Source organism: Diuraphis noxia, unplaced genomic scaffold (assembly GCF_037042655.1).
Source record: "Diuraphis noxia isolate RWA-SAM2 unplaced genomic scaffold, SU_Dnox_SAM2 contig0005, whole genome shotgun sequence".
Classification (NCBI taxonomy): domain Eukaryota; kingdom Metazoa; phylum Arthropoda; class Insecta; order Hemiptera; family Aphididae; genus Diuraphis; species Diuraphis noxia.
The window spans coordinates 13559682-13579179 of NW_028301715.1; the positions used below are offsets into that span (position 1 = coordinate 13559682).

Consider the following 19498-nt stretch of genomic DNA (forward strand, 5'->3'; position numbering starts at 1 on the left):
ACATAATTCAATCTACATATTATGTATAACATATTTGTACGTTAAATTATATATTTAAAGACAATTTAATATAATATCGTAAAAAGCTTCAACATGCCACAATTATTGATGAGATTTTATTTTAGAAAATTGTTTTTCAACGTTGGAAATTTGTTCCTTTGTATAGTAATAATAAATTATATAAACTCAAATAAAAAAATAAAATTGAAAAACGATTTTCTTAATTCTGATTTTTTATTCTTAACGCAAACTTTTGATCAAATTGGTATTTTTAAGATCAAAATAACAGACGATTGTATCGCCAGCTTAAAGTATAAAATATAACTATACCTCTCTTTTGTATAATGTGAATAAAAATTCTGACCGAGAACATAATATTTTATGACAGAATTATTCAACCTGCTTAAAACACAAACTAAAATATTTTAATTGCTTATAATTTATCATTTTTTTAAGCAAATAAAAACGTCTCGTTATTTATACGGTTTAAAGGTGCTTTTAAAGATTTATGACTGTTATAATTAGTTTTGAAAATTCATTTTTAGTTAATTTAATAAAAATTGTGGTTACATGAGAATATTTCTGAATATAACACTTGAATAAATATAATAACACAACCGTATTAACTCAATTATTTAAAAAAAATACTTAACAACACATATATACATCATGATTTTATTTAAAGTCGTTAAAAAGTTGAAATCATTTTTTTCTCGATTTACATTAATAATACATAACAAACAAATCATACAACTACCTTTCTTTTGGAAAAATATGTTAAGTTTTCGTAATACACAACTCGATACAATTAACTGGATAAATGAATAGGCGATGATAAATAGTGTGATATTAATCATATTTCTTTAGGATATTTAAAGACGCTTATACAGCACTTTATACATCACAGAAGCTGGGTGTAGTTGGGTGCACAGTTGAAACGAGCGTGATACGTTCATGTTGTAAAAGGAAATTTTAAGCCATGATAAATGATTTCATCACAGGTATGAAAAACAACTCTGAAGAGAAATTAATTGAAACTATAACCTATAATCTTGCTTAATATGCATCACAGAATCTTGTTAGTAACAATTCATTGTGTATAGGAACCTATCGAGTTAATTAAAAAATTGATATTTTTAAAATAATAACTATTGGTAGATATTCGATGTCTAGTAAAAAATTAAGGATTGGGTACTAGATACTCAAAAAATTGAACAAAAAAAAAAAATGTTTTTTCAATCATCAATATAAAACTAATATAGATTTTAAAACTTATGTAGCTGAAACTCTCTTTAAACATTTCCACTCAAATCTATCCAACCACGACTACCGAAATCCTCAAATCACACATTTATCTGTTGACTGTTATTAGCAATGCATGACCTAGGAAGACGTTAGAAACATAAAATAAAATTCCAGAACCTCTCAAATGATTAAATTCTATTACCTACTCATTGCCATTAACGGCGTGGATTATTCTTTCGAAACTACAGTTCGATAATAACTACCCCTACATAATTTATAGTAGTTGTAAAAAACATATTTACAGATTGTATTACATATTTAAAAACTTATAATTTAAAAAATACGATTATCACGTTAATATACAAATACCAATATACATTAATCAGGGAAAACCTGCACGAATTATTCAAATGTGCATAAGTTGAATGATAGGTTTTCTTTTACATATTTGTTTATAACACAAAATCCAATCATAAATAATATGATAGCTAACCAAATAATAAAACATATTATCAAATTGTTGTATAGAAGTTTATAGTTAGCCTAAATCTAATACCTATACACATAGTATATATATTATATATAATAGTATTATTTTTGCCAGAAAATAAGTTTATGTCGTATATACAATAATATATACATAAAATATAATTTATTATATATATGTATATAATAATTATACATAATACTGAATAAATAATAATTATTGAAAACCGTGCAGGTACTTACTTTGTAAAATGCTGTTTGAATGAATATTTGGCGCCCGTAATCACACTGACTCATGAGGCTCATGAGGTCATCTGATATGACGGTCTATAATTGAAAAAAATAATAAAGTTATACAGTGAATAAAGGTAATAATATTATAATAAACATTATACGTATAATTAGTAAGTATTGACTTATACACATAATTATTGTATAATGGGGTTTATGCGAATTCATGCCAAAGTGTAGATTTGTGAAACATTATTTGTTATTTTTTAAAGTTCGTGTCGTTATTATTAGAAAAATAAATATTAAAAAATGTAAACAGTATTAAGTCTGACACGCGTGTACACACCACGAGCTAATTATCATGTAGTTCACGTAATATAACAACATAATACAATATTTCTGCATCGCTTGATTATACTATTATTATTTTTACTCTATGGATATTATATTCATATATTATTATAATATTGTGGCTTGTTATTCGACACACGATTGACAGCAGCGGTAAGGAGGTTGATTCGAAGCTAAACAGACGTTATGAAAACGAACGTCGTTGTGGCGGTATATAATAATATATTATATTATCGTGGATGCATGACGGTGGAAGATAGTAGGAAAGCGCGTGTAGTAGGGGTGATGAGGTGGTTGAATTTAAGGGTAGGTAGATTCCTACCCTTCTTTTTTATATTATTATTAATATTATTACTGAATATCATTTGTTATAATCCCCGATCTCGGTTTGGTATTTCAACGATAATTTTGGCTGCAATCAGTTTGAGTTTTATAATCATCCAGTGATAGAACCTAACCTAACCGCATTACCGGCTGTATAGGGGCTGTGTGTAACTATTGTACTGCGTCAGCTTAAAAGAAAGCCTTAGGAATAATAAGATCTAGTAAGGACTGATAAATTTGAAACGGTTGTAAATTCAAGGTTAGCAAATACGGAAAAAGATTCATAATAAGCAAAAAAAATATTAAGGTCATAAAAAAAAACAGCCAACACTGCGTAAATCCATAGCCACCGAGAACCACGGAGACCAAAAGCAAAATCGTACCTGCGTACCCCATTAATTACTCCCGTTATACCGTAAATTTTTGAGAAGGACGCCAAATTATTTAGCCCTAAGAGCTTGTAATAGTCGTACCTCTAAAGGTTTCTTGAATCGTCGTCCCTCACCCCCCGCAACGGCAAAAATTATGACAACCAATATTACTATTTTCATTAGGTGGTACAACAACTAATTATATGATTAATGCAGCAGTATATTCATGTATATTCAGGTAGATTCCTTTTACTCGAGCGACTCATATAACTCAGAAACTTATGTTGAAAATGTGTGAACAATTAAAACAAATTGTTTTTATTTTTTCCAAACCGTTCATATTATTATTATTTAAGTGTTATTTTTTATGATAATAATAATTTTTGATTTTGAAATTTTATTATTTATTTATGATGTACTATCATAGTAGTTATTAGTAATTATTTATAGGATTTGTCTATCTTGATATGTGACAATTTTGAATATGAACAGTAACAGTAAAATATTTATTTATTTTTTACTTCCGTGAAAGCGGAAAATTATATTTATTTTTGGGATCAAAATCCAAACGTTATAAGATACGAATGTATAAAATAATATTTATTATTATTATTATTATTAACATTATTCTAACTATAATAATAATAATCATCATCATCATCATCATATTATTATTATTATTATTGTCATCATTATCATAATCATAGTCTTCGATTTAAGTATAACAAAAATAAGTGGATCTGTGGAAATGCCACAGAAAATATTAAACGGCCGAAACATAAACGGACATTGAGAACGAATTTCACTCTGTATATAATTTTATTTTTCTGCAAAGCACAACAAAACGTAATGATTGCATCGCTTACCCTTTGGCTGTTTCTTCTAATGAGACTTGCCATACTCGTTCTCCATTTTTCCTGCGGCACTCTTATGATGTCGTTGTAATTGACTTTCCACGTCATAGATGCAATTTCAGCTTCAAGCTTATAGTGTCTGAAAAAAAAATATTAACAATTTTATGATTATTTATTATAGGCATTAAACTAACTTATAAAAATGTATGATTTATATAAGTTAATAATAATATAAGTAAATTGTATAGATGATGCTTAAGATAGTTTTAAAAGTCTCCAACAATCTATTTATATGATAACTGTAACAATATTATTGAAAATTAATACATTAAAATAATGAAAGCAAGATTTAAATACATATTATTACATAAGTTTGTAAAATATTTAATTTTTTTTTTTTAACTTCTCAATCATAACCTTAAAATAAGAAAAATAAAATCTTATTGAAAAGCAATAGAATATAACTGCTGAACGTTTTATTTTCAATGTTACGCAATTTCATGTCCAATTAACTGAAATTAATCACATTGTCAAACAGGAAAAGCAGTTTTTTTAAATACATTTTTACTAAAAACTGCAAACCTCTTAGTGATATTAATATGAATATATAATGAATTAATTTATAGATTTTGTTTTATTTAATATAACCCATTACTTCTATGAAGTTATTTTTATTTTCAGAGATATTGATGTTTTATAACTTAATATAAAAATTGATATTAAACAAATTAAGCAAAAAAATAAACTTAAATATAAAATTATTTACACTTTTAAATTCTAGTTACATTCACCGTTAAACTGAACTATGACTGAATATATAATCAAAAAAATATCATGAAAAAACACGTTTGTAATAAACCTTTAAAAAGGAAAAGAATATCAATTTAAGTACATGTAAACTTGAGATCACATGCAACACTAAAATGTTATATTTATATATTGTTTTTTGAAAATCGTTTCATAAATATTAATAAAACAGTACCTAACCCTAAACTATTATACTCGTAATTTATAGTAGATCGCCATGTTTGATTTTTTGAAATGGAAACAAACGTGGGCAGCTCTGGTAGAGTATAACAGACAACCTAGGAAACATATCACCAAGACATAACCCACAAGATTTGACCTACAGCACAATTTGTGGTGCACACTTAATAGAATACGAACCTTGCACGGTAGATGTGCAGATTCCCAGCACAAATGGGGCATGAGAAACTCACTAGAATGTGATTGTGGAGTAGAGAAGCAGACCATCTACCACATAGCTTTTGTATGTCAAACATACCTAACCTCCACGGTTATCAAGGTCAAAGAATTGACTGACTCACAACCCCTCCCGGCTCCCACATTTATTAAATGGTTGGAGGAACTAGAACTAGATCTCTAATGCCTTATTAATATTAATCATACTACTAATTAGACTTTTTTTTTTATTATTACGCTTATTTTTATCTGTTATGCATTAATTGAATTTACTATTCGTTACCATATTAAAACTATAATGCATGTAATCACAAACCATACGCCAAATAAAAAAACCAATATATAACATACGAAAAATGAATCACGTTACGGACAAACCGTTTTCTCAGAGTAAAATTATATATCTTATAGGAAAACTACAGAACAAAAATTAATAATAATAGGAAAATATACACTAAGTTTAAAAAAAACCAAAAACACACTTTTAACGATGTTTGTAAGAAATTGATCAGATCTTAAAATATATGTTGAAATTTACCTCTAATAATTTACTCTTTTTTTATATCTTTATACGAACTTACAACTGCATAGTTAATTGAAATTCAGGATTTCATATGTATTTAATTATAATGTTCAGCGTGTTTCATTATACACGTATGTTTGAGTAAAAGATAATATCGGCAACTTCATAGTCAATTATTTCAAACAAAATCCAATACGATTGAAACGTAATAAATATCGTGGAACTATTGTCGAAATCATAAAAAAAAAAATAGCACACAGAGTAATAAATTAAAGAAACCTAAATAATTTTAGTTTAAATTATAAAATATATTATTAATTGTTTTACTTTAAAATAAATAATAATAAAACAATGGCAATAATTTCATTGTATTACTGCGATGACAGTTGTATAAATTTTTCATAAACGTTATGGTCGTCTAAAGATTTATTACTTTCATAATATTGAGCGTGCGAATATCGCAGTCATAATATAAAGGCAGTAGAGTACCTATGCGCTACGAAAACGAAAAACTTTTTAAAACTGTGCTTAAAAGTACTCAACACCTATCACAATAAAAGTTTATGATTTGATAACAAAAAACACATCCGTAATTTTATACATTAATCCTAGTTTTTTTGTGCTCCAAAGTTTTTTATGACATTTGTTCACAAAAGTATTTATTTTTTTCTATTTTTAAATTTTTAAAGATCTGAGAATATTGTATGGTATAAATTAATTTACATTGTGCTTCACTATTTTATTTCCAACACCAGCGTTGAAGACATTTCGTCGCATATCGGTTACTTATACTAATGATGATTTACGTGAGCCGTATACTTTTCTAGGCTCAGTTAATTCCATTGCAATTGAATATAAAAACATTGCTTTCAATAAGTTGAGTTGAAAAAAGTACAAACGAACATTTACAGCACAATATAATGATAAGTATAAAGTACGTTTTACGTTTCAATAATTATTATTAAAAGTTTAAACGTGGTTTTCGAAAACTTTTCGGATAAATCATACACACGCATATGTGTATTCATGATTTACATTAGCAAACTATTTACAAGTACAACTTACTGTTATAGTATTCATACATTTTAGTTATTATCAAAAATATGGACCGAATTAAATTCCTGATTTGTTTCAGACATAGATAAATATGTGAATATGTCGGAACGCGGAGACAAACAAGAAGCCCGATGAAAATATGACATAACTGAAAACACCTTTATGACTTTCTTAGCTGTGACAAAGATATTATTACATTAAGTAAAGTGTTATTGTTTATCATCCGTACAAACTTATACACTTTAGTATAAGTTTAATTAAGAAATACAAACAACAAAAACAAAAAGTAAGTGTATATAAGTAATAAGTAGGTACAATTAAAAACTAAGTATTGAAATAAGATTTCTGTGTCTGTGCAGGGTAGGTATGAAGTTGAAAAATTTGTGATGCATTTATTATGCTCATGACAAGAAATTTAAATTGATACCAATTTAACGAGAACAATAATTTAATTTATTTTTCAAAACAGTTACACTAATTAATTATTGTTAGTGCTGATCCTTTGACCATCATTCATCATATACTCTATTATATAGTATGGACAGGCCCAGATAGGCCAGTCAAGCATTCGAGAAAATCTCGAAACACCGCTAACAATTTGGACTGGTATGAGAAATTTGCTGCAATGCCCACGTTACGATTTTAATGACAGCTATATAATACTATACAGTCAACAAAAGTGTTAAGGTCGTTATTATTTAATGAACAGAAAATTCGTCCAACATAGGGCTACTATAGCAAACGACTGGCCGATTGAAAAATATTTTTCGAAGGGCCGAGACTACCAAATCCGGCTCGGACTATGGATGGAGCCACAACGTATTATATCAAATTACCAATACAAAAAATGATGCCGAAGGCGATATCGACGATGAGTCGCCAAATTAGGATATTATATGGTTATATTTTAACCTTGCGTATGGCCTATGGATAATTATCATGCAACGAAATGCAGAGACTTGTCACTAAAATTGGCAACAAAATAATATAAGCTGTAGCCCCCCCATCCGTAGTATATTATGATCTACACTCTTTCCAGTAAAGAACGCACCGTTTTAACGCATCCGAATGAAACGCTGAACGACATCCGGAATACCCTAGCTAAGCACAATCGCTTTGTGATTGGTTGCCATTCGTTGGCAGTCGACGATGGCACAATCATCGATCATACAGCAGGGCATGTGGTATGGATGCATACGCGAATTTCGAAAGATTTTCCTCCGCCTTCCGGTGTGTTATTTTTCTGGACAGACTGACAGAGTATAGCGTATGCATATATATATTTAGATATATTTATAATATATTATAATATATAAGTGCTGATTCTATAACTTAAATATTAAATGGTTGCGTGCCATAGTGGTGTGTTCACAACTTCGTCGTTTATTGTTTGGTATCATGTAATTACCGAATAATTGCAAACGCGTATATACCAAGAATTAACTATGAATCGGCTTTTAAACCAATATGGTTACTAGTTGTGTAACCATATAGTGTTAAATTTCAATCCTAAACTATAAAAATTAAAAGTGTTATAATACATTTTTAAACACTAAATAATTTTTAATCACTAAATTTTTATGAATTACTAATTCAAAAATAAATTGCAAATTAACGTGATTTTTACGTATTGGCTTTAAATACTTGTTAAAAAAAATTGTAATCATGTATTTTTAATATTTTTATTTGTTGTTGAAAAAATAAATTAGGAGCCTTGTATTAAATTTTGTATCTTTTTTATCAAAAGAATACAATTTAACAGCCCTTTATAAAAAAAATAAAAAAAAAATAAAAAGATAGGTAATTTCAGATGTCTATAAATAATTCAGAAAGATTTGAAATATTTTGAAAATTTTATCAAATATAAAAAAATCCAGTTTAAACATTAAGTGAAATTTTAATGTGTCTATGGTAATTTTTTTAGACAAATATCGAAATTTGATTTTCTCAAAAATTGTTTTCTGTTTCTCTCGGTACTTTTGAAAACTACTGAGAAATCCAAAATTTGACATCCTTAATGCACTAACATGATTCACTTTCCAACCAGAAAAGCTACTGGCGTTGAAAATCAAAGCATTATTTCGAAAACGTATCGTGTACACAGAAACACAACATTATAAAATCAATACATTCATTGCTCCGCTCAGAATCTAAAAGTAATAATTTTTTGTGTCATTAACTTGAATCTAAAATCCTATCAGTTCGTGCAAGTCCTTACGGGAGATTATTCATTTTCAGAAAAGCCTAAACATCACTAAAAACTAGGTATGAAAGAAGTTTCACTTCATCTGCCTGTGCTTACACATACATACAAACTTTTTTTCATAATGTAAGGTAAGTACATTATATTGTTTTTATGTTTGATAATGTATTATATGCTTCTTGTAATTATAATTTTATTTTAATTATTCATTATTTTATACTTACTTAATATATATTTTAATTTTTAAATTCACAAGTACAGAATACATTTTTCAAAACAATTTTAATCAAGGTAAATTAAGTAACTAATAACAATAGATAATTTAAAAAATAAGTAATATTGATGAGTATTACAAAAAATAAGTATACATAATCATAAAAAAAACTTTATATATGACGCCAAGCATAGAAGGTCAAAGACATTTTTACCCTATAACAACTTTTCTTTACTTTTGCATAACACATTTCGAACCAAACTACTTTCATATGCCTCTTTTTGTTATACATCTCTAAGGAATAAGAATCACACGAAATAAAACTTATACAATATAAAATGAAAAATCTAGTTTAATGGTTATCGATGTTTTGCAGGATGTTTACAGCATTTTTAAGCAAATTTTAAATCAAATTTGATCAAAGTAGACAAAACATGTAATTATGCAGAACTGGTTTGAATGGTATTAAAGGTAAGTCCTTTATGATATCTTATAATTAAAGAGACTATCAAATTCCATTAGGTAATTCGATTGGTTATTTAATTAGTATTTAATTAATCTTAGATACCAAATAATTAGGGCTCGAATTTCAATGCAAAGTGCATCTTTTTTTTATAAATCATAGACAATGCTTTCCAAGTATAAAATTCGTTTCATGTAACGAGTGTTTCAAAGCTAAACATTTTATTTTATTTATTTATTTATTTTTTTTTTCATATTTCGTTGTTTTATATTTTAAAAGCATTTTTAGCATTATTGATTCATTTTTATGGTTTTTAATGCATATTCGTTCAATATACTATACAAATTTAGTGTATTTACTAATATATATATTTTATTATCTATGTTTAAAATGAATAATATTGCCCCAAAATATATGCGTTTCAACATCAAGTTAATTTTTCTAATTTTTTTTTTCAATAAAGTAATATATATATTTTAATAATAAATTCCAAATTAAAATAACAAATTGTATAAAAAATAAATATAAATGGAATTTTTAAGGACATTTTTGGCTATTTTTTAGAGCATATTTGTATGGTTTAAGTGCATTTAAATCCGGGTTCTACTAATAATATTAATAAAGAAATATCATTAATAGTATAGACTAACAATGATTAATACAATTTTATTTTTAATCGTAAAATTTGTACTGTTCATTAAAATAAACACTTTAAATGTTTTTTGTCTTAACTAGTAAATATTTTTTTTTAATGATTTATCGATTAGCTAGTAAGCTTATAACTTAGTTAATATAGGTCTATACGTTATACAAACATTAGTATGTCTGAAAATCGTTCTTATTCGTTGAACGACTCATTAAAACACATTAATTTCAATTGTTTAACATAAAATGTGGTGTGAACTTAGTTAATCTAAACACAAATGACCAACACTGTAACACTGTCACGCTGGTCTAATACACTACCAGAATAAATTTCAGCGATACTACCAGAACATTTATATAACCATTAATGTACCATGACCCAGCGTTTCTCAACCTGGAAAGCTCATGTGTGGTACGCTAAGAAAATCTCGCTTCGTGAAAAAAACTGGAATTGATCATTATTCGTATAAAATATTAAGACTTGATTTATTTGAGAAATAAATTATAATTGTAAATACCTAGTTTCCATTAATTTTGCATTAAACGATTAAACAATCATAATTTTGTAGTTCCTAGAGTATTCCAAACATGAAAAATAACGTTTACATTTTTGGTTAGTGACAAAAATGTTATTTTGTTAAGTAGTACACGAACATTTTCAAGCTGTATACGTGGTACGCATACATAAAAAGGTTGAGAATCGCTGTCATAAACCATTACAATAAGTCTTTTGATATATATACGTATAAAAATTTCATAAAATTGAATAACAAACCATACAGTAACATTACGACACTAGTCGATAAATTACTAAAACATTTAGAATGTTTTAAAAATAACCAATTTATACTATATGATATCGAAATTGGGTTAATAAACTCATTGTTATCCGAATATAATTATATCCATTATAATTTATAATAACACATCTTGTAAATAAATTTATTATTTCTAATAATAATCCACTTTGTAATATAATTTAAACGAGTCGTTTACCTAGAAATTATAATAAAAAAACTTAATTTTTTATTTACCCCAAATAGTTTAATTTCGATTATTAAAGATTGAAAAAAAAATATTGTTTTATTTCTATGATAATTCAAAGATAACTCTAAATTATTTATATCGTTGAAAGGAATATGATACTATTCACAAAAACACATTAACAATAGTAGGTACAATGAAAAATAATCGGATATAAACTAAAAAAGAAACACCGACACTGGATCGTAAATATAAATAACCCATATAAGAACTTTACCTAAATAATAAATGTTTAGTAATGAAAAGTTGGTATATAGAACGTGACTTGACATGCGGTCGAATAAACTTCTTTTCTATAATTTTTTTTTTTTTTTTGATCAGGAAAAAGTACATAGGGTAATGTACTCGAAGAAAATTGAAAAGGCCTTCAGCCATGTTAAATTATTCAAGTCTTCAAAACTTTTTCCGAATTTAGGAAGCTTTCATTAGAGTTTTGTGAAATTTTCAACATTTTAATTATAACGAAGTAATTATACATTATTCTATAAGATTACAATACGTTATTTTATTACAAAATTTGTAAGTACATGCATTTTTGTTTATTTTTTTTACATTTATTATTCATACAAACTGTTTTAGAAAATAATATACCTATTATTATAATATTGTCATTATTATTTTTATACCTATCACCGCGTGAATTAATAAACTATAGGTAGGTATCTAATTTTATCATAAATATAAATTACACAATTTCCTAAATACATTAAGTTCTTATTATTAACCTGAAAAAGACAATATTGGATAATATAGTAATTTCTCAAAATCAAATAAATCATTACTGCTATTATTTTATTTTTAGTCACTCCCAAAGTCATAAATAATTTGCAATTCTGTAGTTACATAGTAGTTCAGTGATAAAAAAAATGCGTCAGGACATGACAATAATTATTTTTAGTATTTCTTTAGCTTTTGATAGTTTTCAAATGTATACTAAGAATGCAAATGATACTTTAAACCATACAATTCATGGTAGAAATACTTAATTATGAAACATATTATGTTATTATATTCATAGGAAGCTATAAAAATAAAAATGATAATAAAACTTAAGACATGTTTACATTCGAGCTTGAAATTTAAAGCTGCATTTAGCTAACTAAATAGTTACAAAACATACCATTCAATTCATTTGTTACAGCTTTGAGACTTATTTGAACATATTTTTGCACAATTTAGGTAGGTTAGGAAAATAAGATTATTTTCTGAGCATACTTGTAGTACCTTATAAGCTAATGAATATATTTTATAATAACCTATATATATATGTAGAGCCTATGTTGAATTTTAGAATTTGTAACAGTACTAGTCTTATTACATATCTTCAGTTAGAAAATACACATATGTGTATATTATGTATATCATATTATATTATGAGCAAATTTATACTGAACCTGAAAAAAAAATGTTTTATTCCTATATTTATTTCTTATAATTATAAATTAAGTTAAGTTAAAGTAGCACAATATTTTAATTCAAAGCTAATACTATTATGACAACACTCCAGCTAAATCAAATTAAAAACAAGGGATATTTAATACAAAAAATTAAAAACTAAAAATGTTATTATTATATAAAATATTATAAATTATATATTACTTTCATTACTACCTAATTTACATTTAACTTATATTAAATATCATTCAATAAAAATAAAAATGCAGCAAGTTGAATACTTGAAAAATAAATGACTTATTAATAAAATAACGAATGATAACCAAAACTATATAATCTCTGTTTGAAAAAATCGAGAACATATTTTCTAAAATGAAAAATGTATGCGACAAAACTATTCTGGGTACATAATTAAAGTTTACCTTGCCGAGTAACTGGTATTATGTTTGATGGAAAATAGTAAAAATGAAAAATAATAGTCAACCATACTTCGGGATGATTCAAAGCACGCATACAATCCCTACCCGAATTCCAACGAAAGGGCATCTGATTAGACCATTAATAATGCAGCCGGATACGTGCCAAGAAATAAGAAAAAATATAAAAGGTCGTTTAACCGGTATTTTCAGTGTTTTCATTTTTTTTTTTTTTACGAGATGGGAAAACGCAGCATGAAAACATTTTGGGCAACTAAACAGTGCTTTTACGATGAAAATAATATTAAACTTGAATTATTTAACTGAACTATATTAAATAAACATCTATAGGTGCCTAAATAATAGCAGATAATATTTTGATGGAATAAAATAAAATGAATTTCACATTGTCATAATGTTGAGGTATTATTTCTATTGTATTTCGATTTGATTATATGGCTATGTTCTTATATAACTATAATTATTATTTTGTGATTCATAAATTACCTGTAAATTAGAGCTGAAGCTATTGCTAGAATTACTACAACTGAACTGAGGACTATACTGAGAATCGCATAACCAGGCATTGCTAAAAAAAAGTATTAATAATAATATTAATAAGAAACTTTGCTGTTCTTAATAGTAATTATAAATATTATACACTGATTCAAAATACATATACGTATACACAAGCTGATTTACTATGCACGCTCATCCCTCTTTTTCTTCAGTAAATATTGTTTGAGAGTTTTTTGTACTACTAAAAGAGTGTTATATGGATATATACAAACTTCTGTTTTTCAAAAAATAAGACTCTTTTTTATTGTGCATTATTTAGCGAGTATTTTTTCTGAAAACTTTGACATATCAAAATCGAAATTCGAAGTAGTAAATTTTGAGTTTTTTTTATCTTTGTGTTCTAAAAATAATAGGCCCATGCTAATGATTATGGGTTTTTAACATAATAATATATGTGAGCAATGCTAATTTAAAAATTTGGTGATATTAATCTATTAAAATCACTAATTTGTAAAACTGGTCCAAGTATAAATAAGTTAATGAAATAATAAATACTAAAATATACACTATAAAAAATACATTATATTTTGGTAATACCATTTTTAATTTAAACGTTTTAACAATTGAAAAACAACTCGTTCGAATCATGAAGTTGAAACATTAACATTTTCTGAAAAATTATCCACTAAATAATAAATAGTTTACAATAAAAAAGGTGGTTTCCATTTGAAAAGCAGATGTTTCTATCACTAACTGATTAAGTAATACAAATAATCTCAATAATTTGAAAATATGGTCTTAAAGTACATACAGTAGAGCCTCGATAGTCCGGACCCCCGATAATCCGGTGAACGCGGTAATCCGGACGACAACATTCCATTTGTTCGTATATAAATTTTACGAGAATTCCCGCAACCCAATTAATGCATAAAATATTGTTATCTTCAAAATACAATTTCGTTATTTCTATTACCTACTGTTCCTAGTAGAGACTTATACTTGTATGTAGGTACGTAATAATAGTGAAATAGTAGTGAAATTCAAAATAAAATCTTAGTAATTTTAGTAGGTAATTTTGAAAAACCTCTGGTAATCCGGAAAAATTAATAATCCGGACGATGCTCGATCTGAATTCGTCCTGACTATCGAGGCTCTACTGTATTATATTCAAAAATTCTATATGTTAAATTTTGAACAACTGCAAACTCAAAACTTTTTGAAGATAAAACGAGATGGTGATTAACTAGCATATTATGTTTCATAAAGTAAATATAATACATCTAAATCTTATATTATACAATGCTATGATTATTTGTTTAATAATATTATAACTTATTAATATAATAAATATCTTTAAAAAATAGCTTATTTAAACTACAACTTACGAGGGAATGGGGTTTTATAATGAAAAATTAATTTAAAAATTAATAATTTATTTACAATTAAAAGTTTATAGCAGCGTTATACAATAGTGAAGTAATCAGAAAAAAAATAGAATAAATAATGAAACAAATTGTAGAAATCATTCATGATAAAAATATATCAACTGATATTTCTAGTCACTAATAAAAGAATAATATATCTTAAAGTGATTATTGTAAAAAAATATCATATTGGAAACCGTATGATTAATAGAAATTTGGACAGAAAAATCAAATATCAGAATATAGTTACTAGAATAGAAAAGAACAAATATAAAGAATACATTTGTTAGTAAAAGAGGAATATTGTAAATCTAGAAATATAATAAATATATAAAAAAAAAATAATAGAAATACATAAAGAAAAAGGTATAAGGAAACATTATTTTTGTGAATTACTTTATAAATGGTTTTGAAGTAAGAAAAAGGGTGAAAAAAATAAAAATATCATGAATGTTTTGTAAAACTGGAACAGTAAAATATAATACAACTTTAAGTAAAATAAAGTAGAACTCATTATAATTTATGCCAATTCCAACAAAAGATGATTTCCTCAAATGTAATGATACACACGTTTAGCTACTCTTGTGCGATAAATCTCTCAGAAATACTAAAATTAGGAATGAAAATCATTACTTTTGCAAAGAGAATTGTCAAATCCACACTCCGGTATATCCAGCGGTGGGTCCGTTCTTCCACCGGCCCAGTGAATGTTCATATTCGACACGTATTCTAACGATTGATTTTTTCCGATATAGTTCGCCACAATCTAACAAAATATAAAAGCACACATACAAAATTAATGAGTATTCAATCACACTATGGAAGAATAAAAATAAATGTAAACAATATTAATATTTTCTCTCTCAAATATCAATTATTATCGTACACAACTTTTTAAGTTGTCTCTAACGCATATGAGTATGCCATTACTTGCAATATAATATTATAGTTTTACCTACAAATATTAAACATATACCTACAGAGTATGTAATAGGATTACAAGTTTCATAACCGTTGATTTTACATGATTTAAATGACAACTTATTACGGGACATCGTGCAGAGTTTGTTAAAATTGTTCGGAAAACTCATCACAAATTTTAGTCATGAAGTGCATTAGTTTAACAAAAAAGTTGATTAATCCGACGACCCATTGTTCAAACAACACCAAATTTCGCTTTCATATATGAATTCAATTTTAATAATAATATTTGGCTATGGTATTCATAGAAGAGACATTCAATTTGTATACGGTAATAATTTTAGTAATTTATATGAAATGAGAAAATGCATTATCACGATGATAAATTTAAATTGTTTCAGTCATAGTAATTGCTGGAGTGCAAATTACGATTATATAAATATTTTACTACACATAAAAATGAATTAATTTAATAATACATTTTAAAAGAAAATAGTCAACATTTAAATTAATTATTGTTAATAAAAATCAAATATGATACATTTATTTTCTTAAATAATATCTGTGTTGTTAAAATTGTTAGTTTTTCAATGAATACGTGACTTATTTTTATTCATTTTTTTATTTGTGGGTTTTTAATTTTGGTAAATAAATCTAGTTTCGATAAATGTACAATTTATAGACTTCCAACCTATAAAAGTTGGTAGATTTATGCTCCCAAAATCTTTACTTGTTAATTTAAGGAATAGTGTGAGGATGTTCTGTGTTTTTAGCATTTAAAATACTGCCATTTGCCGAATAATCGAATTACCTAGTTTAAAATTCTGACACAGTCAGTGAACAATATAAGAGTGCATTTCCAGTGCAAAGAGGTAAATAATCATTATTATACTTTTATCGTTGAAATCAATGACAATGCTACCATCTTTTCGATCCCGTCGTATACAAACAATCTATATTATTATTATGTTCAAAGTGTACCGTTTAAAATAGAATTCTATTCGTATAGTTACAATCATTTCAACATTTTCAACGCACACGTACAATATTTTCTACTATACTGTTTGATTCCTTGAGAAAAATAAACAAAGTAAATTAAAATAATATAACGTTTTATATATTTGTTCTTTCTCCCGTTATATATATACTACTTGTACCTATTGATACACTACTTGAATTAGGATTATGCCAAATATTATATTTTATGTATTTATGGAAAACACACCAACACTAGTTAAAATATAAAATATTAAAAAAAAATAATAATAATAATTGAATTTTTAAACTCTTATCAAAAACGATTAAGGTTATGGTTTCCAATAATTCGTAAACTTGAAAGTAATAATGTTATTTTTTAAGATTATATAAAATTTAATTTAAACGGATTGTTTTTATTTGAAATATGTTTGTTGTCAATTGAATATATAAATACAACATTACTAGGTATGTACATATATTATAGTAATAATATAATAGTACTAGTTACCTATTTTGTTATGTGAACCTTAAAATATTCACTACCCATTGAAAACAAAAACTAACTTGGTTAATCTATTTACAATAACAATAATATTATTACTGTTATTGTTGTTGACTATGGCTGACAATTTCGGTAAGTCTACTTCAATGTGTCAAAGTGGTGGCACGCGCTGATCTGTTACATCCTAGGAATCCAATATCCAAGAAAAAAAGAAAGCAAACAGTACGCGAGGGAAGTGGGGTATTTGGAATATTTTTAGACGGATCACCCTTGTTTATTACTCTGAGCCAACAAAAGAAATTTATGAACCCTCTTAAAAATAATGCATTTCTGAACAAGATTGTTGCATTTTTTTTTTCTAAATATATTATTATTTCATTAGAAGGTTTTAATCTTAGTCGTTCGACGCGTTGTACATAATACTATTATAGTATGCCTAACAAAATATTGCATACTATTGTGTCGACGAACATTTCGTATAAAGTATGATATATTATTATATAAGAAAATGTTTTATAAATATAATCCTTACGCACAAGGCATAGAGCATCATAAGACGATAACGGTGCTGAATCATGTTACCTATCTACCTATAATATTATTCTGTTTCACAGACATAAATTTTACTGGTGATGTACATGTTTTGTTTTGTCCTATAGTAATTTTTTATCTATACCTGAAACGCATATTTTTTTTTAACAAAACCTCTCTTACATTTTTTTTTTTTTTTTGACAGTATACTTTACAAGCTGAAGTAGATCATTCCTCACTCGAGTCCAATCCCTACCGCTGAACATTCGAATTTCCCTATAGTTGTAGAATGGCATACACAATTGTGATACCATAGAAAATTTTTTACCGAATTTGGTTCAAATAACCATACTAAAGTTATATTCAAACTGTAATTACGATATTACTATATCATACAATATTGTTGTTATTTCCATTATCTTACCGTCGATCTCAGGACGATAAGCGCTATAATATTAGCAGTGTTATAATATAATTGAGGTGAAATAACTATTTTGTTTTGGAGTTTTTCAGCAGATTTTAAAGTAATTTGTCATCACGTACGATAGGAGTGAGGGATAATTCGTAAATAAATTTTATCGCGCACGTGTCCGATGTTCTCACTATATTATTATTGTTCTTAACATCGTCGGCATCAATGCAGTTATTGTCGTTGTTGTGCTGATGGACGGCTGTGACTTGTATATGATAGTGTTGTTAATAGAAATGTTATTTCCTGAAGAATTTGACTCTGCAGTTTGCGGTTAGACGGTTAGACGACGCGCGCGCATCGATCGGAAAATCGCGTCCAATAACGTTTCGTCAATTCTGTCGAATTTGTATATCACTTCGCATCGATCGTATTATTAGTGTTTACTGAAATATTAATGTATGGTTTGTATCTCACCGGCGGCGGCGTTATCCTACAATATTGTTATGAACCCCGATTATTATTATTAATTATTAGTATACATTTAGTATAATTATATTATATTATATTACCCCGATTATTATTATTATTATTATTATTATTATTATTAATTATTAGTACACAGTTTGTATAATTTAGCATTATAATATTATTACTATATGAACAATTATTTGTAATGTGGGGAACAAACGCTGACTCAAAATTCGACGTGCATACAATGTAAGACTGCATGTCCCGTACGGGCGAGTCAGTCGATGCTAGATAGTGATGATAGATGTTAAAGATAGTGTGTAGTAAATTTTGTATTCAATAAATATTTTTTCTCATATAATTAAACCTATTAGCTTATTATCACATCTCATCTTCCTTTTTGAGAGACTTCCGAATTGACGAATTCAACGATACCTGGTATCAACGGATCAATCCGTTAGGTCAATCCGGTGAGACCATAACAATATAATGCTGTTATTACTTATTATAATATCATCGATTCACCAGGGAAGTCAATATGTACAATTTTTACAAAAAAAAGAGCAAAAGATATCGTAATCAATTTAAATGGCAACACAATAACCAATAAAAACACAACAAAAATGCTAGGAGTAATATTCGATAGACGCCAAACCTGGTCACCCTTCATAAAATATTTAAAAAAAATAACAACCAACTCATTAAAAATAATTAAAATT

The 19498-nt window shown here is 26.6% G+C and overlaps 1 protein-coding gene across 2 annotated transcripts in view; it reads right to left on the reverse strand.

The window, feature by feature from the left end:
* The window catches only part of LOC107162117 (atrial natriuretic peptide receptor 1-like), a 298392-nt gene that overhangs the window by 148639 nt on the left and 130255 nt on the right, over positions 1-19498 (reverse strand). For both annotated transcript variants that reach the window (XM_089229378.1, XM_089229379.1), the window contains exons 7-10: positions 15601-15733; positions 13532-13613; positions 3875-4001; positions 1975-2058 (exon numbers count right to left, since the gene is read on the reverse strand). In XM_089229378.1, coding sequence (XP_089085504.1) covers positions 1975-2058; positions 3875-4001; positions 13532-13613; positions 15601-15733 — 426 coding nt within the window. The remainder of the gene's footprint in view (positions 1-1974; positions 2059-3874; positions 4002-13531; positions 13614-15600; positions 15734-19498) is intronic.